At 43.6% G+C, this 24,728-nt stretch overlaps 1 protein-coding gene across 2 annotated transcripts in view; it reads right to left on the bottom strand.

Moving 5' to 3' along the window:
- The window catches only part of JAML (junction adhesion molecule like), a 32,171-nt gene extending 7,470 nt beyond the window's left edge, over positions 1–24,701 (bottom strand). Inside the window, exons 1-9 of one of the 2 annotated variants that reach the window (XM_027563605.1) lie at positions 23,695–24,701; positions 21,222–21,326; positions 19,118–19,180; positions 15,786–15,940; positions 13,903–14,128; positions 8,380–8,492; positions 6,394–6,631; positions 3,041–3,179; positions 42–102 (exon numbers count right to left, since the gene is read on the bottom strand). In XM_027563605.1, coding sequence (XP_027419406.1) covers positions 42–102; positions 3,041–3,179; positions 6,394–6,631; positions 8,380–8,492; positions 13,903–14,128; positions 15,786–15,940; positions 19,118–19,160 — 975 coding nt within the window. In that variant the 5' untranslated portion in view covers positions 19,161–19,180; positions 21,222–21,326; positions 23,695–24,701. The remainder of the gene's footprint in view (positions 1–41; positions 103–3,040; positions 3,180–6,393; positions 6,632–8,379; positions 8,493–13,902; positions 14,129–15,785; positions 15,941–19,117; positions 19,181–21,221; positions 21,327–23,694) is intronic. The other variant, XM_027563604.1, reaches the window with a different exon arrangement.
- Positions 24,702–24,728: the final 27 nt, after the last annotated feature.

Here is a 24,728-nt window from a genome sequence, read left to right as displayed (position 1 = left end):
ACCGCCAGGGAGGTCCCGGAATGGCAGAACTCTTCTCTTACCTCTGCACAAGCCTTCTCTGTGTTCTCCAGGCTTTTGACCAGGGTGGTGGAAGTGACTGAACTGCAAAGACATGAAAAGCATGTGCAATTAACCACCCGGCATTGTAGAGTCAAGGGTGATAACACAAGACCACACATTGTTTTTACAAAAAGAGACCCCAGAGGAGGACCCACTTCTAGACACCTTCAGCCCACACTACACAGCTCAGCTTAGAATCTGAGGCATGCATCTCTTTAATGGAGAGCAGAGAAGTATCTAGAGAAAGCCTGGGCTGAAGACAGCTTCAGCCTCTCTAGTGAGTGAAAGTTGCTCAGTGGTGTCTGACTCTTTGCAACCCCATGGACTATACAATCCATAGAATTCTCTAGGCCAGAATACTGGAGTGGGTAGCCTTTCCCTTCTCCAGGGGATCTTCCCAACCCAGAGATCGAACCCATGTCTCCCGTACTGCAGGCAGATTCTTTACCAGCTGAGCCACAAGGGAAGCCCTCAGCCTCTCTACTGTCACCCTAATAACTTCCTGTAAGTGAATTAATAGAGGGACTCCATGGGATTCGATTTCATCATTTCCGAGGACTAGGGAGAAGAAGCTGGACCAGCAGGGGGCAGCAGAAACTCAGCAAGACACCAGTTTAAAGGCTCTGGGACTCTCCCTGGGGGAAGGACAAGCAGAATCAACCCGGCAAACACCCAGGGCTGGGAGCTCTGGCCCCTTCCTGGCCCCTTGGCCTTTGATCTCTTGACCATTTGCCTTCTGCTTTTGCTACTGAATGGCCTTCTGTTTTTCTACTTTGGCCTGAAGTACAGCTAAAAATAACAACCAGGGTTAAAGCTAGAAGGGGAATTTGTTTTTTTGTCTCAAAGTGTAAATATTTTAATCATATTTCCTGATTATAAAGTTGTATGCTCTGATTGTAAAATAATTCAAATATTACAGAAATGTAGACAGTCTGAAGTTCAAGTTCCAGTAAACCTCCTACCCTCATAGGACCCACCTTTTCTTTTCTCCCAAATAGCACTATTAGTATTTTAAAATTATCCTTCCAAACTTCTCTCAATGCATAAGTATGCTCACACAGAATATATTTAGTATGTGTGCTGCTGAAGTGAGAATTACATAATTTACTTTTTTATTAAAATAAGACCCTACTATGCATTATATATTACTTCTTGGACATCTTTCCCCATCATTACATACAGGGCTGAGCAGTATTTCACTGACTGCTGAAATTCATTGGATCATTACCTTTCTGACAGGCACTGACAATGATTTCAGTTTTTAATTATAACCTTTGTTACAGCAACCATGTTTATGCACAAATCTCAACACATCCATCTGATTATTCCTTAGACTAAACAGATACACAGACATGGGAGTTCTGTTCTTCATTTTGAGAGAAACTGAGGTCCAGATCAGGGAAGTGAGCTGATAGGGAAGCCACACTGTCTAACTCTTCGTTCCGTGTTGCCCACCTGTCCAGAGCAAAGACTTTCAATTTCAAAACCAAGTCAGAAAGCCCCTGGGGAGTCAAATGCAAACCTAGCGGACACCAGCAGTTTCTGTATGATCCATGTCCCATGGAGAAAGGAGACCTAAAAGTCAGCTCTACTCAGTCTAAATGGGGGTTCTTGCCCCTTGACACTATTTCAAAAGGAGAGTCAATTTGCCCTAGCAACATAGTTCATCAATAGCTGGGTAAACAGAAGGGTATGGCCCAGCCAAAATCAGTGAAATGCTAGTGCTCACACCAGAGCATCTACAAATTCCTGAGATACTAGGAGAACTGCAGGTGATGGAGCTGGTAAAGAATCTGCCTGTTCAATGCAGGAAACAAACAGATACAGGTTCAATCCCTGGGTCGGAAAGATCCCCTGGTGGAGAAAATGGCAACCCATTCCAGTATTCTTGCCTAGAAAATCCCATGGACAGAGGGGCCTGGAGGGCTATAGTCCATGGTGTCGCAAAGAGTCAGACAGAGCTCTGAGCATGCATGTACAAAGAACTTCAAGCCTTTAAAAATACATTCACTAAAAATAATTTAGGACCTGAGGCTGTCCATTCAAAAGTAGCTTCTCATAATTAAAATGTGGTCCTTCAAATAAAGTCACTGACAACCTTCAAAATCTGAGCTTCTCTAAAAAGTGTATATGTACTATGGGTAATTAAAAAATCATTTCTTTCAGGCATTGAATAGCACCATTATGGTTCTTGCATAGGATTTATACTCTTAATTATGCTCTACTTGGACAAACATTTGTAAGTCTTTGTAATCTTATAAAATGAGGATCATGTGGGAATGTGCAAGGCCTTTCAGGACAACCAAGAACAGAAGAGGCTTCCCTAGTGGCTCAGTGGTAAAGAATCCACCTGCCAATGCAGAAGATATGGGTTTGATCCCTGGGTCAGGAAGATCCCTTGGAGAAAGAAATGGCAACCTATTCCACTATTCTTGTCTGGGAAATCCCATGGACAGAGGAGCCTGGCAGGCTACAGTCCATAGGCTCGCAAAAGAGTCAGAGACAACTTAGAGACTGAACAGTGAGCAAGGCGGGTGGGGTCACTATATGATGACATCTAACGTGATTACCCCAGATGATGGCCAGTTTAAAATACTCCCTTCCGGGCTTCCCTGGTGGTTCATTGGTTAAAACTCCTCAAGCCAATGCAGGGGACACAGGTTCGATTCCCTGGTCCAGGAAGATCCCACATGCCATGGAGCAACTAAGCCTGTGCACCACAGCTACTGAGCCCACTCACCACATGACTGAAGCCTGAGCACCTAGAGCCTGTGCTCAGCAACAAGAGAAGCTGCTGTAACAAGAAGCTCACTCGTCGCAACTAGAGAAGACCCACCACAGTAAATGAATAAATCTTTCTAAAAATAAATAAAATACACCCTTCTGGGGAAATGGTACACATAGGGTCCTACCACTCTCCTCCACTTCAGCCTAGAGGCACCTGAGCCTCCCGGTCCAAGAGATGGGAGCAGCCCCATACCTCTTATTTCCGTAGGCCATCTTCACAATCAGTATCAGAACCGGAAGCAGCAGGATGGTGGCACAGACAATCCCCACGATGATCACCAGCTGGTTACCACCCAGGATCTCTGGTCTGAGGGCTACCGGGGTCACCAACGCTTGGGAAAGGAGAGCAATGACAGAGCCTCAACATTCCAGAGAAGAGCTGGGAACCTCACCAGTTCTATGCCAAGCAGCAACCGCCACGTCAGGAAGGAGGAGGAGAAGGCCAGCCTTCACCCCACATGGAAGCACTGGGACTCCAGCTGACCCCTTTAGACTGAGAACCAGTCTTTGCCCACCCCTTTTTCACTTAAAATATAGATGAGGGTGGGTGGGTAAACAGAATATCACCTGACGTACTGTAGAGTTTCTGTTACATTAACAATTCTATCTTAAAATGCGGTTCACCGAATGACACAAATAACAGACATGAGGAGGCTGCTGTCCTTTCTATGGTGAAGTGATTGGTCTCAAAGGTATCTAGGCTACAACACAGCCCCACAGTCGTGATACCAAGCACGACACTTCCATCCGTCTATATAGCACCCTTCACCCATTTCCTCAATTCACTCAGAACACATACATCAAACACCTCCTGGGTGCCAGATAGTACTAGGCGCAGAAGATACGAAGACCAATGATGCATGGTCCGTGCCCTCAAGGAGGGGGACAGTGTGCACGGAACACCGGACTGCTATAGGAGCTATGAGAGCAGTCCGCATGGGGGACAAAGCAGCGCTGAGAAAAGGGCACCCAGTTCTACGGGGAGCAGAACCTGAGACTTTGTCAGCAAAAGTTTTAAAGTTTGAGTCTGAAAGGAACGATCAAAGATTTTAGCAACAATGGGAGAAGGATAGGGGTGAGGGAGGTAGGGACATTATACCCAAGGTCTGGAGCCTTTAGGTTCAGGATGGTGCTTAGAGAAACTAGCAAGAGGTCCATGGCTCTGGGTCAAAGGTTGCGTGTGAGGGCATGATGGGGAATGAGGCTGGGTAGATAATAGGATCTAAGTCATGAAGGGCCTTGATTATCTCAATGAGGAGTTTGTTTCAATTTTCGTTTTGCTCTGTTTTTTGTTTTTTCTGTAGGCAATGGAGAAGACATTGAAAGGTTGTAGGAAGTTCAGATTGTGATTGAGAAAGATGGCACCGAGGATGAGGGGTAGTGACTAAGTGAAAGCAGAGACTGGTGAGAGGCCTACAGCCTGAGACAGGTCGACAGGCAGAATGAGGGGATGGTGCCAGATGAGAAAGAAGACAGATCCAAAGTCAGCAGTCGAAATGACAGGACCTGTTGACTTGTTAGATTGGGGGTCCTGGGAAAGGGAAAAATCAAGTACAACTCCCAGGCATGCAGTTGGATAATTGTGTAGATAGAGGTGGCATCGACTGAGGTTGCAGAGGTGGGCAGGGGAGAGGTGTGAGTGGTAGATTTGGATTATTCATGTTTGAGTATTTGTGGAATATCTGGGTGGAGTTCATATACAGAGATAGATGGATGGATGGATGGATGGATGGATGGACAGATAGGTTGTGCCTAACAGAGTATATTAAATATATACAGAACATGGTGTTCAATACTGCTGGGGTAGGAAAGTCAAGGATGAACAGTTAGAGTGCCTCTGTGACCTACACTGGAGGAGAGGTACAAGTAGAAGGCTGGCTGCAGGGCGCTGGGAGTTAATGCAAGATGAGACAGGAAGCACTGAGTTCAGTCCTTTGCAAACTATCTGACGGTGTCTAGAAAGAAATGTATTATGATGAAAGTCGCACAACTCAGAATATACTAAAAACACTGAGGTGTACGTTTTAAATGGGTGAACTGTGTGGCGTGTGAGTTGTATCTCGATAAAGCTGTTTCAAGAAAAAGTAAGACACTGGCTATCTATTTTACATATGGTAATGTATATCTTTCAATGCTATTCTCTCCAAGCATCCCACCCTCTCAACTCCTCCCACTGAATCCAAAAGTCTGTTCTTTATGTCTGTGTCTCCTGGAGGGGTGGTGTGAGGAGGGATGTGGGGAGGAGTTCAAGAGGGAGAGGATACATGTATGCCTATGGCCGATTCATGTTGATGTGTGGCAAAAACCACCACAATACTGTAAAGTAATTCAATTAAAATAAATAAATAAATAAAGTTTAAGTGAAAGAAGAGAAAAAAGAAAAGGTATGACATAGGGTGAGAGCTAAAGTAGACAAGGACACAGGTAAGAGGAAGAGTTGAGTGTATGCATGGGCTTAATGGCAGAAGCCCATGGGGAGTATGAGCTTAAAGAGGCATGTTGTGAGGGTCCTAAAAAGGAGAAGAGGGTACCACCTGAGCACAGGGGCTCAGATAAGCCCCCAAAGGGAAGGCCACTCAGGATGGCAGGCCAAAGATGAGGATGGAGTAGATGGAGGTCTGTTTGTGGGTGTGGAGGGCTCAGAAGTTGCATGAGTTTCCGCTAATGGCTTCTCTTTCCTGTGAAGCACAGGTTAAGACTTCTGAGAGTGAAGAAAGCCATCTGCCCTGCTTCCCTCTCTAGCTGGGATCCTCCGTTATTGACAAGAAGGTGCCTCCATGGGCTTAAGTCTCTGGCCAGAGGTATTGAGGGTAGAGGTGCTTCCTCACCCCTATCCCTGCCCCCAACCAACCACAGCCAACCCCTGGGGCCCTTGCAAAAGGCAAAGTCCACAGGCCACATCCTGACTGCTAACTGGGTTCTGGTTTAACTTTAACCCCTCACTTATCAACCCCTCTCAGTCAACACAATTGAGTCTTTACTCTCCTCCTCACCAATGCCCTTAATACACACTGCCAGAATAAAGAACCTTGGATCAGAAACTCCCTCTATTTTTGGTTCCTTCCCCTTCCTGTTTCCTCTGTTCTTTGCTGTCTCTCACCAGCTTAGGAGCATCTTCCCTTCTACTACAGAGCATAGAGCATCTTCCTTGAAGCCAAGTCAAAATGACCCCAACCCATCTCTGAGCTCCTGTATCTTTAAATTGGTATATTACAGAAACCATGAGTGAGGCTTGGCAGAGGGGTTGGCATTCACTCAGTATTATTATCTTTTTTTCCCTTGACCTACCATCAGGGAAGCACTAGGGTGAGGCAGGCAAGGTGCCTAGGGCACCAAATTTAAGGAGGGATTACTCTCAAGGTCATGCAAGCACAGGGTAGGAGTGCTTGATAAGTCCGAGGCTTATCAGGGTCAGGCAAGTACAGGACCTGAGAGTGATGCCTCCTTAAATTGTGCATCCTAGAAGCCTCTCCAGCTTCCCCCCGGTACTGCCCCTGCCTACCGGCTATGCAGCCCCTCCTCCCTGCCCGGCCAGTTGCTACATACTTCGGGACTCTTTCAGGATCACTTGCAGCACAGTGGTTTTCCTGAATGTCAGGTTCCCCAGGTAGATATGGCAGGTGTAGTTTCCCCCATCAGACTCCTTCACTCCGTGGAGCATTATAGAGACATCATTGCGGGAAGTGTCTCCCACCAAGTTTACACGGTTCAGGAAGCGGCCCCAGTTCTGGGAGTACCCCATGGGTGTCCTGAGTTTGCGCTGATAACGCAACACAATCTCCTCCTAGAAGGGAAAGGTAAAATGTAAGAGACTGAAGGACTGGGGTGGGAGGGAGCTCTCGGGATTCACAGGCCCTGTGTGTAGAAGCAGTAAAGGTATCATCAGAAAGTATCAGAAAACACAAAGCCACGGACACACGTGTCCACACCAACCTCCTTGCTGTTCCTTGAGTGCTGGCCTCAGGGCCTTTGCACTTGCTGCTCCCTATGCCTGGAACAGTCTTCCCACCTAGACAGATGCATGGTTGCCTCCTTCACTTCCCGAGACCTCTACTCAGATGTTACCTTTTTGGTGAGGCCTCCCTGGCCACCTACATAAAATAACAATCACAAAAGCCTGCTTTCTTGTTCTCCATAGCTCTTACTATTACCTGACATACTGTGCATATACTTCTTCATTATTACTATTATTTAGCCGCATTGGGTGTTAGTTGCCCCACAGCATGTGGGATCTTAGTTCCCTGACCAGGGATCAAACCAGTGTCCCTGCATTGCAAGACGAATTCTTAACCACCAGACCACCAGGGAAATCCCTACTTCTTCACTATTCTTCTATGTATCTCCCTCCATCTTGATTGTAAGTCTCCCACCAGGGCAGGAGCTTTGAGTATTCACCACATAACAGACACTTTAAAAATACTTGTTAAATAAAAAAGTGTCTGAATTTTTCAAAAAGGTATATAAATACCATTATTTTTTAGAAGTTTTTAAGAACAGGAAATGAGGATACAGACACAAATATGAATGAAAAGACCTGGCACCAAACCTGTTGTCTCTTGTGATTCCAATTCATAACTCACAAAAGTCAACTACCATCCTGTGTTCTGCAGTGACTCACTTTGGTGGGTGACAATTAAATACACAGTGAGTTCCCAGAGGTGAACCCGAAACTACATGTAATTCCCCAGACCCCACCATGAAGCCATCCTTTCTGATCCACTCGGACAGCATATAGGAATCAACTGAGTGTAAATGACATTTTGTATGGATGACCTGGAATATGTCTTCATTTGTAAAAGCTAAATCTTTTCTAAGCTTGGTACCTTAACTTTTATTAATGATAAGTCATGTGAGATATCTCTCAAGACACAGCTTGACTCATCAGGACATCACCATGCCATAGTTGACATCTACTGGTCTAATGAACTAACCTGCTGTTTACTGCTTCAGAGTCCCTGTGAAGTACGCTCCTCATCTTGGCTTCCAGCACTACTAATCCCAACATTCAACCCATCCACGAAGACAAAGAAAATCCCATCACATAAATGGGGTGAAGGGGCGCAGAAGAAAACTCACAAAAATAACCCAAATAAGACAATCATTCTTATGCCTAACCCACTGCTTTCCTGGCTAGATCACCAAAAGCATTCCCCCTTGTTATTCCATGAATTCTATAAAAAGGAAAAGAGAGAGAAAGGATAAAGCCAAGACGCAGTAGCCAAGTCATGAACCAATGCTCTACATCACCATGTCCTAGATGCATCCTGACAACCCAAAAAGTCGAGCGGTAGCAACATCTACTTCTTCATCATCTTCATTAGTCATTTTTCCCAACCGGAAGCTGAAATTGCCCAGCCAAGCTAAGAGGCCCAGTTGTGTTTTTTTTTTTTTTTTTTTTAAACAAACTCCAAAGTCCAAGCCCTCATGAGACCACCATGTGGCACCTGATGCCTAGGTTCTTGTTGTCCCCACTCTGTCCTGACACCACTGGCCAGGGGCTTCTTCTACACAACGAGGGCTTCTCCTCCTTACCTTGGCAGGCTCTCCTGATGAGAACATCCAGTCTGCCCTGCTCATGTGCTTCTCTTCTGTGCTGTGGAAAACACATCTCATCTGAGTCGAATCACCCACATGAACCATCAGCTCTGGGGATAAAACGATAAGTCAAGTCAAACTCAAAGTATAATCTCTAGAAGCCAAAGAACTTCTGGAAGAGATCATGTTTAGCCAAAGATCCTCTGCAGTAAAACCAATGTCACCACCACACACTGCACACTTTCCCTCTGTGCGGCCAGAATATTCAGAGGCCTCTCATCAAACCAACACGATGCCCCAAGGGTAAGACAGCATCCTCTAGCTGCCAACACACATCAAGTCTGAGGGTCCCACTGACGTCAATAAACACTTTCTGGCTTCTCTTTAATTTCTTTCTCCTTCTCCTTTTCTAGAACTTCTCCCACAAGCCCCAACTTCACTTCAAGCCTGTAATAAAGAATGGAAAACCATGAAGCCCTCCACTTTCTGTTCGCCCACTTGAGTACCCACATCTGCTTAACATAAACAGGAAGTAGAAGTAACTCTCATTCTTATAAATAACCCACTGGCTCTCCCAGGTGAAAAACTGAATCATGGGTGACTCTTCTACTTAATTCTTTTACAAGTTGTCTTAGGACTTGCTTAGGACAATTCTGGCTAGACTACAGGTCACAGGACTGCTTGCTAATTAGGTCAAACAACAGACAGTTTTCCTTTTGACTTTTCTCTCATTTTAATCCCTGCCCCCACTTCCCCACCTGTTCCCTCTTCTGCACCTGCTCCCCCTTCCCCTCATTCTTGGCTTTCCAACTCATAGTCTCTTCCTCCTGCTTATTTGTGTAAACAGCTGATCCCATACTACTTATATCATTTTAAGAAGTCCCTGAAAAAGAAAATAATTAGAAAGATGCTTCTGATTTTTCAACAGTGCTCTATATAAATCAACTACAAACTCAGTCAAGATATTAAAGGCAGGATGGTATTTAAGGGAGACACAAGTCTAGGTCTTATTTGGACAGAGTTCCTTCAAAAGAGCATTGAGCAAAACTCACAAAGCAACACAGTACATCAGCTAACTTTTTCATCCAAATTGTGTCCCTGGCAGAACACTAACTTCCCGCTCAGCAGGAAAGATGTACAATGGGAGGAAAGCAAAAGAAAATATCATGAACTTGGAACTCTATGGAGGGAATTAATTTGGAAGTAATAAAAATTCACTCCAAAGAATATCAATAGCAAACGAAATGCCCTCTAAATCTATGCGTATATCAAGAATTGAACCCTATATTTTAAATGCAGTAATAAGAACTAAATATTATGAATTCTTTCAACACACCAGACATGTGCTAAACACCTAGGTTATCACCTAGTCATTACAATATTTTGAGATATGCACTATTATTCTCCCATTTCACAGAGAAAGAAACTGAATGAGTGCAACGCTTCATGGCCAGTAAAAGGCAGAGCAGAACTCACACCCAGGTCTGAGTGAAAACAAAGCCCATGTGTTCTCACTCCCTTTACTATTACCACCTCACATAAGTGGAAAGATGGCTGATTCTAGAGCAAAAGTACAGGAAGTTAACATTATTTTTATTTGTAAGAAAACTGCCTATACAACTGAAATTTGTCTTTCAAATATTAGGAACTTTCTCTAAATTAAAATTTAAAGCCTGTCACATGTGATTCTAAAACATGGACTTTTAATTATTTCATTCTCTTCCCTCCTTTCTAGTATCATCAGTTCAGTTTAGTCGCTCAGTTGTGTCTGACTCTTTGCAACCCCATGGACTGCAGCATGCCAGGCTTCCCTGTCCATCACCAACTCCCGGAACTTGCTCAAACTCAAGTCCATCAAGTCAGTGATGCCATCCAACCATCTCATCCTCTGTCATCCCCTTCTCCTCCTGCCTTCAATTTTTCCAGCATCAGGGTCTTTTCCAATGAGTCAGTTCTTCACATTAGGTGGCCAAAGTATTGGAGTTTCAGCTTCAGCACCAGCGCTTCCAATGAATATTCAGGACTAATTTCCTTTAGGATTGACAGATTTGACCTCCTTTCAGTCCAAGGGACTCTCAAGAGTCTTCACACCACAGTTCAAAAGCATCAATTCTTCAGTGCTCAGCTTTCTTTATGGTCCAACTCTCACATCCATACATGACTACTGGAAAAACCATAGCTTTGACTAGGTGGACTTTTGTGGGCTTTTTCTAGTATCATGGGGCTTCCCTGATAGATCAGTTAATAAAGAATCTGTCTGCAATGCCGGAGACCCCAGTTTAATTCCTGGGTTGGGAGGATCTGCTAGAGAAGGGATAGGCTACCTACTCCAGTATTCTTGGGCTTCCCTTGTGGCTCAGGTGGTAAAGAACCGCCTGACCGGATTTGTGGGAGACCTGGGTTTCATCCCTGGGTTGGGAAGATCCCCTGGAGAAGGGAAAAGCTACCCACTCCAGTATTCTGGCCTGGACAATTCCAAGGACTGTATAGTCCATGGGGTCTCAAAGAGTGAGACATGACTGAGTGACTTTCACTTTCACCTTCACTTTCTTTATTTCTAGTATCACAGACCTTCATAAATTGAGAAGAGATTACAATAGAATAAAAATAGCTAGAGTAATGAAGTAATGATGTTGAAGCTGAAACTCCAATACTTTGGCCACCTGATGCGAAGAGCTGAGTCATTTGAAAAGGCCCTGATGCTGGGAAAGATTGAAGGTGGGAGGAGAAGGGGACAACAGAGGATGAGATGGCTGGATAGCATCACCGACTCAATAGACATGAGTTTGAGTGAACTCCGGGAGTTGGTGATGGACAGGGAGGCCTGGCGTGCTTCAGTCCATGGGGTCACAAAGAATCGGACACGACTGAACGACTGAACTGAACTGAATGAAGTTAGGATCCAGAAGTCACCTAAAGCTCACCTACTATGCCACCTATCACGTGCATGAGTCTCTTCAATAAGAGTATTTTCTCTCCCTGAACAACTCAAAACGTTGTTCAGGCAATTCATCCGCTATGAAAACTTTAATTCCATTTTGAATCTTAAAAATACAGATCACACAATTGAAATAATATGCACATGCTTGAGCAACAATTACTTTTTGTTCTCTTTATACATCTCATTAACATATATCTATACAGTGTAATTATATAATCTGTGAACACACACATTCAGATGCCTTAAAATCCTTTCACAGAATACAAGGAAGCAAATTCTTAAAAGAGAGAGAGAGAGAAAAGAAAGGAAAAATAAAACTGTCTCTAGCTTTTAAAATAAGAATTAAAAGAGTTGGAGCAGTAGAAAGACGGAAGAATTACAAACTGAAGAGTAAACTTCGTGGAGGAAGCCATACATGAGTTTCCACATGGGAGGAGATGGCCACCAGGCAAATGGTGAGCACTCAGAGCTATCCCCACTCTGGCTGGAAGGAAAAAGTAAATACAAGTTGCTCCACTGGCTACTGGAAAATATCTGCCTCCCATAAAATTGCTCTAGCCTACTCCCATGGACTCAACTCTTAAAATTGCCTCCTTTGGATTTGTTCCCTCTGTGCCTCTTCTAAGCAGGAAAAGGCACCATTTTGTAAGACATGCTTGCATGTTCTCAAGGCCAGCATCAGAGACCAAAGAAGAAAGGGGTAATTCAAAGATAATCCTTGGGAGACACAGGTAGCTGGTTCATTTCTTCTTCCTGGAGAGCCCTAGCTTTGAAATCAAAAGAAAAAATGCAATTGATAAAAAGTATTAGTATGAAGTTAGGAGTGAGGTCAGAGGCCACCTTCCACAATTCCTTCTACCACTTCATGTTTTTAGAAAGCAGATTCAAGTGAGAGATGCTCACCTAAGGATTTCATTCATTTGACCAATGTTTATTGACTGCGTACTCTGTGCCAGGTGCTGAGCCTGGGGCTGGTCATGGAACCAAGAACACGGATGCAGGTGGACAGGGAGACACAACTGAACAGGTGTGATGAGTGTGTCACCAGAGAGGAGAGCTGGGTGCTCCAAAGGAGCTCACTGAAAGGACAGACCTAAGCAGGCTGGCAGGGGGAGCGGTCTAGATCCTAGCTCCTGCCCTAGACAGCAAGCTCTCCTGAGGACAGAGCCGGTTCTTCCGCTTCACACTTTTTTGTTGTTTTCTTTTTTTCAGTTGTTTATGTTTGGTTGCACTGGGTCTTCGTTGCTGTGTGCAGGCTTATTCTAGCTGTGGAGAATAAGTGCACTCTCTAGTTGCACTGTGCGGCCTTCCCACCGTCGTGGCTTCTCCTGCTGCGGAGCACGGGCTCCAGGGTGCACAGGCTTCAGTAGTTGTGGCGCACAGACTTAGTTGCTCCACAGCGTGTAAAATCTTCCTGGATCAGGGATCAAGCCCGTGTCCCCTGCACTGGCAAGTGGATTCTTATCCACTGTACCACCAGCGAAGTCTCCATTTCACACATTTAAAGATACTTCATTCTGTGATTTTCAAACTTTTAAAGCAGCAGAATTCTTTCTTCAAACAAAATCTTACCTGGAAGCCCAAGAATACAACAGAAAAAAGGAAAAGGACTCGGTTGTAGTGGAGGTGGAAACCTGAGGTCCTGGCGTGACTAGGTCCTCTGTCCCCGCTGCCTTGTTCTCACCCTCTGTGTGGCCCACCAGGTCCCTTGGACCCTGAGTGTTCCACAGAGTATGTTTTTAAAACCAACAAACTACTGAAGCTATTTATAAATAGGAACATGAGGGAAACCTGCTCATTTCTTTTGTATCCCCCAGAAAACATAGTTACCTACAAAGTATGGAGACAATATCAATCTGCAAAACTCATGGGGAGCATCAGGGTATAGTGGAAAGAACATGAACTATGTTGACAGAGGTACAAGGGTCCAAGTATTGGATATGCCATTTAATAAATATATGTCCTCAGGCAAGTCACTTAAACTCTCTAAGCCTCAGTTAACATGTCTATAAAATGAAAAGGAGAACACGGTACTTCCTTCACAGAATTTTCATAAGGATGAAATATGTTTAAAGGAATGATAAAATAATAATCATCATTATTTTTATTTAAAGAGCACCACTGGAACTTCCCTGGAGATCCAGTGGTTAAGAATCTGCCTGCCAACACAGGGGGCACAGGTTCAATTCCTGGTCTGGGAACTAAGATCCCACGTGCCATGGGGCAACTAAACCCATGCACCACAACTACTGAGCCCATGCCCTAGAGCTCATGACCCACAAAAGAGAAGTCACCTCAGCGAGAAGCCTACGCACCACAAGTACAGAGTAGCCCCTGCCGCGAGCAGCAACAAGGACCCAGAGCAGCCAAAAATATTAAATAGATCATATTTTTTTTAATCCTCTATGGGTTACTTTAAAAAACTAATAATAAATAGAGAGCACCATTTATTGAGGACTCACTTCGTGGTAAGTACCTAGCCCACTGACTAGGATTTACTCAACAAAATCAGTTCACATCCCTCTTTGCACACCAAATCTCTTGCCCTTTGCCCTTCTCTGAGTAAGCATTCATGTTACCTTTGGGTTCCTCTGGCAGTACATGCAGGACCACCACTTTTTTGAACACGAGGCTCTCCATTTGGAAGCGGATTTCACAGGTAAAGTTTCCTTGGTCGGTCTCTTCCACGTTTTGGAGCAGGAGGGAACCGTCATGGTGTAAGATGTCCCCCACCAAATGCACACGATTCTGGAAGTGCCCCACAGGCACGCTGATGTTAGAGTAATAGAAGAGCACGTACTCATCCTGGAGGGCAACACAACATCAGAGGAAATTTCAAGCCCATGGCACCAGACCCAGAAGTCTGAGTTCAAAAGCCCCTGTTCCATGGAGGCAGCATAGTCATTGTCACCACCAGCATCAAAGAAGTACTTGGTACCCAATTAATAAGAAGAAGAATAAGAAGAATGTGCCAGACAATACTTTAACTGACACAAGACTCTGTGGCTTCTATTAGACAATGACAATTGGAGAAACGGGATGAACACATTTTCATTTCTTATAGTTTAAGGTAAAATGTAACACCTACTCTGAAAATCACTTTGGTGATTCAGACTCACAACTTTTGGTGTTTGTTTGGCCACGCTGCACGGCATGTGGGATCTTAGTTTTCCAACCAGGGATTGCACCTGGACTCTAGGCAGTGAGAGTACAGAGTTCTCACCACAGGACCTCCAGGGAATTCCACAAACTCACAACTTTTGAAAAGTACCTCCCTGTGTTCTGCCATGGCCCCTGGATTCAATGGCATCTAAATGCAACCCCACAGACTGGCTGTTGTAAGAATTCCTGCCGTGTTAGCGGTCAGCCCTCTCCTTTCCACCCTCCTCCAGGCAGCACATCGTAAGGCATGAGAAGGAGTCATCAAAGGAAATGGTTTACAGACTTGGGGGAAAAGCCATAGGGAGTTCGTAGTTTCACTTAGACCATGGGTATACCCCTCCTATAACAATAAACAGTCAGGAGGTTAAGACTTTGCCTTCCAATGCAGAGGGTGAGGAGGGTTCAATCTCTGGTCAGGAAACTGAGATCCCACATGTCTTGGGGCCAAAAAACTAAAACATAAAACAGAAGCAATATTGTAACAAATTCAATAAAGACTTTAAAAATGGTCTGCAGCAAAAAAAATCTTTGAAAAAAATAAATAGTAACAAACATTTGAGTGATAGTAACATTATGGAAATAACATGCTCTGAGCTACTGAAACAATATTTCATTTGAAAACCTTAGGACTTTATTGCTAGTCATACATTACTTGGAGTATATTTCACAAATGAGACCAATACACAAGTATCTATCTCCACAGAATCCCAGATGAGGCTTCATACACTTTTGCCAATCCAAAGAGCTCCCTCACTCAGCCATGCTGAACCCGCCAATCCTAACAGTTTAAGCAGCCATGAAGGAGAAAGAGATGATTCAGCACTTAAACGGATCGGCAGAATGCCGAAAGACTCTCCACCCTCCTGAAAGATTACAGTGACATCATCCCTGTGCCTGGGCCATAACTCTTTTTGTCTAGACCAATGTGTTTTCATTCTTCTCACCCCTCCCACCCACCTATGCTACTCCACAAATGGGAGAAACAGGAAAGAAAAGAAACTGAAAGAACTTTATGTGTATGTCTCCCATTAGCTTCTCAATGACCTGAAAAGTATTACCATTATTCACAGATGGGGAAGAGAAGCTCTGAGAGGTTGAGTAACTTTCCCAGCTGATTGTAATCAGCTGTGTACCACCAAGAGCTCAAACTAGGAGGAGGCTCAGTTCTGGTGAGCTCCAGAACCCAACTCCTGAAACCACCCCCACCTCATGGCATGGGATGACTTGATTCTCCCTCTCCCCATATTCTGACACCATTGGCTGGGGCTTCTAATACACAGCAGGGTTTCCTCCTTGTTACCTCGATGTGCTTTCCTGATGAGAACATCCAGTCTACCTTGGTCACATGTTTCTCTCCTGTGCTCTGGGAAACACATCCCAGAAGGGCTGAATCACCCACATGGACTGTTAGCTCCACGGCGGAAATACTCAAGTCATCCAGGCCCAAGGAATAACCTAGAGAAGGCAACAGGCAAGAGAGACATCATCAGACAAACACACTCAACACAAAAACTAGTATTAATCTCCAAGTAGATGCAGACTTTCCTGGTGGCTCAGATGGTAAAGAATCTGCCTGCAATGCAGGATACCTGGGTTCAATCCCTGGGTCAAGAAAATCCCCTGGAGAAGGGAATGGTTACCCACTCCAGTATTCTTGCCTGGAGAATTCCAGGGACAGAGGAGCCTGGTGGGCTATAGTCAATGGGGTCACAAAGAGTCCGATATGACTAAGCAACTAACATCTTCCCTCCCCAGATAACCCAACGTGAACAAAGTATTCAGAGGACTTTAATTCAACCCAGCGTGGCATTCCCAAGGGTAACAAAAATACCCTGTGGTTATCCCCACGTGGCTCAAGTCAAAGGACTTCTACAATCTTCATACTGTCCAATAGCTCCTAGCTAGACCCTCTCTCTTTTCTAGTCTTCATCCCTGAAATCTCCTTTCTAAAGAAAGAAGAGAGGGAATTCCTTGGCAATTCAGTAGATAGGACTCCGTGCTTTCACTGCTGAGGGCACAGGTTCAATCTCTGGTTGGGGAACTAAGATCCTACAAGGCATGTAGCAGGGCCAAAAAACAAAACAAAAATAAGAAGAAGAGAAACCCTGAAGTCTCTCCCCTGAGGTCGTGAATTTAGATGCCTCTAAGCAGGTGATGATGTCTCTGGCTCCTAGTTTCCCACCAGTCCCCTAACTGAAAGGCCAGTTCACAGGTAACTTTGCTTCCCTCAGTTTTTCTCCTTTTTTCGTCCCTCTACAAAAGCTTATCTCTGAGTGTGCCAGCTGATTCTGGCCGTAGTGCAGATCCTTGTAATTAGGTCAACACAGAGCTCGGCCCCTCCCTTGAATTTCCTTTGTTTGCTTTCTCCCCACCTGCCCCCTCCAGGTCTGCCCTCAGCCTGGCTTTCCAGCCTCTAGGGGTTAATCTTCATCATACCCCTCCAATATCTGTCCATTGTTCAAGTAATTTCTCTTTTCACTTAAAGAGAAAACCATTTCTAAAGAGAAAACCATCACATGGATTTTTCTGTTTTTATAAGACATGCTCTATGCAAAGAGACAACCACAGCAAGACACAATCAGATGCTGGCCAGTTCCCATCAAAGAAGAGCCAAGTGAATGGATTTGGGTATAAACAAAATGCACCGGCCTCTCCATCCAAGTTGTTGTTCCAAGAGAAGAGTGTTAACTTCCTGCCCAACAGCAGGCACACACAGTGGGGAAGATGGGAAAGAAAACATGAACTCACCACCCTCTGGAGGAAATTATTTTGAAAGAAATCAAAAGTACCTCCAAAAATGATTTGGAATTTTCCTGTAGGGAAGAACTGAGCAGCTTCAAGTGTGGTTAAAGGGATAAGAAGCTGTATAATGTGATATGAAGAGTGCTGACTGTAGAATTAAATGAGCTTGCTAGAAGGTAAGAGCAGCAAGCAAAGCGGACAGAAACTTAGACTTGACCGGCAGCCTTTGTACAGAAATAACTGAAGAAATCAAGACTTTCTACAGAGGAGGAAAACCTCTCCATCAAGAAGTACAATCCTGGTCGCCCAGTGTCACCAGGCAACTCCACAGGGGGTTAGATTGCTAAGTCTCTGATGGAAGGGCAAAATGCTGCAGGCTGCTTCACCCATCTCTGGAAAGAAAAGAAAGTGAAAGTGAAAGTCTCTCACAACCCCATGGACTAAACAGTCCATGCAATTCTCCAGGCCAGAATACTGGAGTGGCTAGCTGTTCCCTTCTCCAGGGGATCTTCCCGGGGATCTTCCCAACCCAGGGATCACACCCAGGTCTCCTGCATTGCAGGCAGATTCTTTACCAACTGAGCTATCAGGGAAGCCCCTGAGATTATTATAACCCTGATTCCATGGTGAAAAAACTTCTCTAATATGGACTATTTTCTTGTGCGCGCACGTGTCTAACTGCATGTGTGTGCAAATGCTATGTTGCCTGGAATTAAAGCAAAGACCATTCTTTTGTGCACTTTGCTGAGTCATTCTTTAGGTCACCATGCAAAGTCCAAAAAGCTAATAAAGAAGAGAAAAATGGAATGGATAAACAACAAGGTCTTACTGTATATCACAGGGAACAACAGTCAATATCCTGTGATAAACACAATAGAAAAGAATATGAAACGGTATGTATATATGTATAACTGAATTGCTTTGCTACACAGCAGAAATTAACACATTATAAATCAACTATACTTCAATAAAATAAAAAATTTTGGACTTCCCTGGTGGTCCAGTGGCTGAGACTCTGAGTTCCCAATGCAGGGACCTCAGGTTCAATCCCTCAACAGGGAACTGGATCCCATATGCCACAACTAAAGCTCCCGAGTGCTGCAACTCAGGCCCAACACAGCCAAATAAATAAACAGAATAAATTTTTAAATGAAATTCAAAAAAAAATTTTTTAAGAAAACAAATTTAAAAGTCATGAGAGTAAAGCACCTAATTAATTTATCCATGGGATAAAGAGAGAGACAAGGGGCTAACGGATGAAAGGGGGCTAAAGGATGAAAAGACAACAGATGAGCAAGAAGCAGCAGCCTTGAGCACTGTAGGAACAGGAGACTCCAACCCGGTTCAGGGAGGCAACCACAGCAGGCTTTTTAAAAGGAAGTAGAGCTTAAGGAAGAAGGCTGAAGGCTTAGGCAGGCTTGCTAGGGTTAAGTGGGGAGAGACGGTACTAGGCAAAAGAAACTATCAAAAACTGGGCAAGAGCTTGGTGCATTTGAGGAACTGCAAGAAGGCTGGCATGACTAAAGCAGGAAAACAATTACAGAGACTTAGGGACTCTCTTTGATGATTTCATTTCCTGATAAAGATAACAGTTGAAAGTGCAGGAATGCCAGTGAGAAACTTTCTTCATATTCTGTAAGAAGGTCATAGAACACCCAGTCAGGACCAAAAGGCATTCTGTTTCTAATAGAAACAGAGGAATATTCAGCTTTCCAAGAAAGAGTCTGCTACCTGGCTTCTAAAACAACTGTTTCAACAAAACTATAAAGTTCCAGGCTGGGGTTTCCGTTTTCAGCAAAGCAAGGGGAAATGAAAATACATAACATTGGCTTCTGAACACACATGAGACTTAAATCAAATACCCTCCTTGGTCCCTTGGCTTCCACTTACCCAGTAACACTGGTATCAGGATGACCTTCAGTGGGTAAAACATGCTGTTGTCAATTTTTCAATCTTAAAAGAAAAAAAAAATCAGAAAATAGTGTTAGAAGGAGTTCATTCATTCAACCAATCACTAGTGAGTACCTCTGTGAGCCAGTCTTTCTCTGAAGTACTAGGATGCAGCATGGAACAAGGAAGACAAGGGCCTAGTCACATGCAGCTTGCATTGGCAGGGAAATGGAGAGAAAAAAGCAGCAAATGAATGAATAAGAAACAGCGGATGCTGGTAACTGCTATGATAAAACAGAGTGGTGTTTGGAGAGTTACTTGGGGGCTGCCTCAGATTGGCTGTAAGGGAAGATCATGTGAAAGTTGCTTTTCGAGAGAATAAAAGCAAATAATTCCAGGATAACCTTGAGATGACAACCCTAAACTATCTACAGTCTGACAGTTTCATAAAAATGAAAGATTACAGGATACTCAGCCTGAAATGTTGATCTATATCTCCAACTAAATTAAAACAACTGCCTTAAATATATAAAGAACATTCTGAACATGTAAGAAGGGAGATACACAAATAAGGGGGAAATTTCTAAGCTCAGTTAAGGCATTCACCAAGTTCTATGACACAAAGAAGCCACCTGAAAGGTCCATGGCGAGATTTTATTTTTTCACTTTTTCAGGCAGGATAGCAGGAGTAGAAGGAGAATCGGGCTGTACACAGGCAAAAGTACTTTAAAAGCATCTCTATTATCTCTGTGGTATAAATTTCACGGCATCCACCATTTCCTGGGAATAGATTTGCTGTTCTACACAAAGCCCCCCAGTTTTCTTAACAAAACAGAAATACCTTAACTCCAAAGAGTCACAATTCAACCAGCCTTAGGCTCCAACCTACTCCTGCGGCGGGCCTCAGCCATGGTCTCTGAACCCTTGACAGCCTGGAGTAATTCCACCTCAGAATTTGCTGAAAGGAAAGGTCTTCTTGGTGTATTAACATCATATTACCCTAGCCAGCTCTGCTGGAAGTCCAGCATGTGTGTGGTGGCCATTTCAACTTATAAAAAAATGATTACCTAAGAGTTTCTTATCTGAATTTTAATCAACAAAATTCTCCAACTGGGTCTTCCCTGGTGGCTCAGTGGTAAAGAATCTGCCTGCCAGTGCAGGAGACATGGGTGCAATCCCTGATCTGGGAAGATCCCACGTGCCGCAGAGCAACTAAGTCTGGGCACCACAACTCTGTGCTCTGCAGCCTGGGAACCACAGCTAATGAAGCATGCACGCCCAGAGCCCGCGTTCCACAACAGGAGAAGCCACCACAGTGAGAAGTCAGCACACCACAGAGAAAGCCCGCACACAGCAACGAACACGCAACACAGCCACAAATGAATAAAATCATTTAAAAAAATTCCCCATCTGGAAAATCAGGGTCAAGCTGTTCAAGGCAGCCCTACCTAGGTCTTGCTTGTGCCGAAAGTCAGTTGACCTTGATGAACCTCAATTTCCTCACTTATAACATGGGGATAACGACGCAAGAATCAGATGTAAGAATGTAGATATCAGTGCTTTAAAAAATAGAAAGCATTACTATATAAGATCCTATTTTTTATAGCCTAAAAGTCATATAGGAAATTTAGAGGAGATTTTGGACTCTGAGAATTTACCTTTACAAGAATGGCAAATGATGAATCAGAATGAACTGGAAACTTCTTAAGTTTCGGTTCTTGAATCCATTACAACAATGAAGGTAACAATTACACTGACTCAGATGTACCAAAAGTCACATTAAGTTTTCCCAAATATAAGTATTTCTAATGAAAATACAGATCTCTCTCAAGATAGCCACAGCGTGCTTTATTCCAGCTCTATATAAAAGATACACCCACCTTATCCCACACATCCATCGCTGAGCATAAGGGGCTTCCTTTATAGTATAACTTTAATTCATCATATCTGGGACAACTAAGATCCCTGTTGTATTCTGGATGAATTTTTTCTCCAGGAAGTTGGTTGTGCTCCCTTCATTCCCCAGCAAATAGTTTTTCTATATTCCCCAAAGCAGTGCACTATTTGCACCGAGGAGTAGTCATTGATTACAGAGTAGACTTACCTACACCCTCAAGGGCAGGACCAAAATGCATCTCATTTCTGACTGTCCATGCCTGTGCTACAGCACTGGTGAAGTGTCTGGCATATACTGGATACGTGCTGATAGCTGCCAATATAACCATCAAATTGAAATCAGCTTCGACATCCTGCAAACGCACTGTTCTATTTTAAGAGGAAACCAGCGACTCCAAAAAGATTCTGAATCTAGTCACCAAACTCAAGACACACAGAGCCACACCCAAACCTTTTTCAAACAAATTCTAAGAAATGTGCCAACAATCTGACAAATAGAAGATACCCATTTTCAGTCCTAAGTACTCAAAGGCACCATTAGAACTCTGTGTGAATGAATAAAGAAGCAATGACTTAACAGTAAAAGCATTAAGTTTTTTAAAAATTCCCTTCCCAGATCAGACATTCCATTAACTAATTCTTTGATATTTGGGAAACCACTCCATCTCCCCAGGCCTTATTCTTAACATTAAAGGATCAGACTTTTCCCCTCTAGTTATAGCACCACACTAGAAGTCAGTAACTGACACTCATTAAACTAGAGAACAGTATGTGACAGGCACTGTCTGAGTGCTCTGCACATTAACCAATTTAATTCTCACAACCCTCTATGAGGTTTTACACATGAGGAAACTGAGGCACAAATTGGTGAAATAACCTGCCTAACAACACAGAGCAAGTAGCAGAGCCAGGATTCAAACCGGGGTCTTCTGGATCAGAGACCGTGTTCTTAACTACTATGGACGTCTCCTCCATGCATGTGAAAGTAATCAGTGTTTTAGAGCAAAGCTTTCCTGAACTTCATTTAACAAAACAAGATTAATCTGATCCCCCTGACTGACTATTCTTCTCACCTCCTGCCCCTAGTTAACTCCTGTTCATCTTTCAGATCTCAAATTAAATGTAATTTCCTCAAAGAAACCTCTCCCAAACCACCCTATCCAGGACACATCCTAGCCACATGTTTTAATAGTACTGTTATTTCTCTTTCTTTTAGGGCACTTGTCACAATTTCTAATTACATATTCGCTTAAGTGCTTGTTTGATTAAAGGCTTGTACTCCACCCCTCAACCCCCAAGACTATAAGCTTCATGAGGCCAAGAGCCATGCCTATTGGCCAGTGCATCTCCAGCACCATCACAGAGTAAGACCCAGAGTGAAAGTCCAGGGACCACTGATCAGATGAATTAATAAACACTTAAATGGGCCAAGAACATGACTTGAGTCAAGTTTCAAGTTTCCTAGTTAGTTGGCAGATATTCAGAAATTCCTACCATGTAATACAGATAGATAAATAATAGTAGACGGGTAATCTTATATATATATATATGTATATATATACACACACACATATAGTTCAGAATTTTATTATTCAGATGAATAATTCAGAATACATATATGAATCTCAGTCTCTAAAAAATCTAACAAAAGCACTCAGATGAACCTTAAGCACCTTGATGGACTCCATCTGAATCTTCGACTCTGCCAGCTTCCTTCCCAGATGCTGATTTATCTTCTCACAAGCATGTTCTTGAGGTAATTCTGCATAGTAAGTTATCTCATGTGTTGGTCAAATGTTTGGAGCTAAGCTTATGGTTCTTTCACAATATAACTCTTGGCAAGTATCTTCTATCACCCCTGGGGAGTTGTAACTATCAGGACCTCCTTTTCTATTATTAAAAGTGTAAGGGAATTGTTGTCTTTGGCACAATTATAACAGAAAAAAAAAAAATCTTCAGAAAAGAGGTTCACGGCAATGAGATGACCACAGAGGATGTGGAAATGACCCCCTCAATATTACAATATTACAGGACAAAATAACGGAGAGGCACTCTCTCTCAGTCAAGTGTTTGCCCCTAGTAAGGACAAGTGACCACTGAGCTCACCGATAACCTCACCACCTTCCCTCAATCAGGCAGTCATTATTCCTGCTCTCTCCTTTAGACCAGCTTCTATCTAAACCATCCTACTTTATCTTCCCTGAGATCCAGCCATGCAGATGGTGAGGCAAGCATGAACAACAGCCTAGCCCTCTTGGGAGGTTTAAGTTCCTGACTTCTTAAGGTTAAATATTGGCCTGTGTAGGATTGGGAGAAAAGAAACAGTTCAGGAAGAGTTCTGCCATGAGTCCAAGGAACAGCCAGCCACAGCTCTATCTTAAAGACACAGGCAACTTAAAAGCTAAAGCTTATCACCATCATCATCATCATTTATTCTTTTATTAAGAGCAAACCTTACTGGTTTTTTCTCTGAGGATCTTAATACAGGTTACTCTACACTGCAGAAAGGAAAACTGGACCCACTAGACTACCTTATGGCAGTCCTCCTGCAGAGGCTCACAGTTCTGGGATTGCCTCACAGCCCAAAAGGATGGCCTTTAAATGAAAACCTTCAGAACCAGCTTTATTCCGAGTGAGAAAAGTTCAAGTCACTGCTTAAGAAATACAAAGCAGGCGCTTACCCAAAATGATGAAAACCAGGAGAAGCAATTCACTCAATTCTCCCACCACTGCAGTTCCCAAGTCTGACTGAAGACACTTCTGCCTGCACAGAAGGTCAGGCTCAGATCAAACCATATGCGTGCATCCTGAGGTGGCTGCTGCGACACAAACAGGAACCTCCGAATTAAGGTTCTCGTTTCAGTCAGCTGGCCTATTACTCAATTTTTATTTACACTTTCATTCTAAAATGAGGTAATAAATTCACCTTACTGAGGCAAGCCTCATGCTTCAGACCTCTGCAGGTGTCATCTCCTCTCCTAGGTGACAACCTCCTAGGGTGGGATGTTGAATGGTCCCAGGTAAACAAGCTGAGAAATCAGCTTCATGCAAACAAAATACGTTTAAGATTAACACAAAACATTTTGCTCTGTATCTAAAATATAGCAATCTTGCAATTTTATTTTTCCTCTCAGTACAGAGGGGCAATATAGCCAATCCCTGCTTCCAAAGGTATGCCTGTCCCGTCCTCCAACTCACCACCGAGGCATGTCAGTCTCCCCTGACCATGTGACATCAGCATTTCTAGCATACAAGAAGCATTTTATTCCTCAGAGAATCCCCCGGGGGACTTGGACATCCTAGATTAAAAACTCAAAGCTTCTTTGAATCAAGGTATCTTTTGCTTTCAAGTCACCACTTCAAAATAAGTGTTTTCAGTGTACACACCTTCAATCTTGCCTGCATTTGTTTGACTTACACATGGGCATACTTGTTTTTTGAAACTTGTTCTGTATTGTTTGACAAGTTGTTGAATGCTTGCTCTTCTCCAGGACTATGTCTCATGGTTCTTGAGAATGGGCATGCCGGTAAGCCAGCAACTGAGCAAATACCCCCAATGTGGTCTATTTTAAACTACCAACATTTTAACAATTGTTAAAAATTCCTAAAAATTTAACAATCAGCTCTTAAGCCGTGAGCTGGCTCCAGCACACCTCTGAATCTATGTAGATTTTTGCTGGGGTACGGCTCAGAGATGAATGGTTACTGGGTGCCG

Source organism: Bos indicus x Bos taurus, chromosome 15 (genome assembly GCF_003369695.1).
Source record: "Bos indicus x Bos taurus breed Angus x Brahman F1 hybrid chromosome 15, Bos_hybrid_MaternalHap_v2.0, whole genome shotgun sequence".
NCBI classification, from domain to species: domain Eukaryota; kingdom Metazoa; phylum Chordata; class Mammalia; order Artiodactyla; family Bovidae; genus Bos; species Bos indicus x Bos taurus.
The sequence above is the reverse complement of the archived record's forward strand: the minus strand, read 5'-3'. Positions and strand labels throughout refer to the sequence as shown.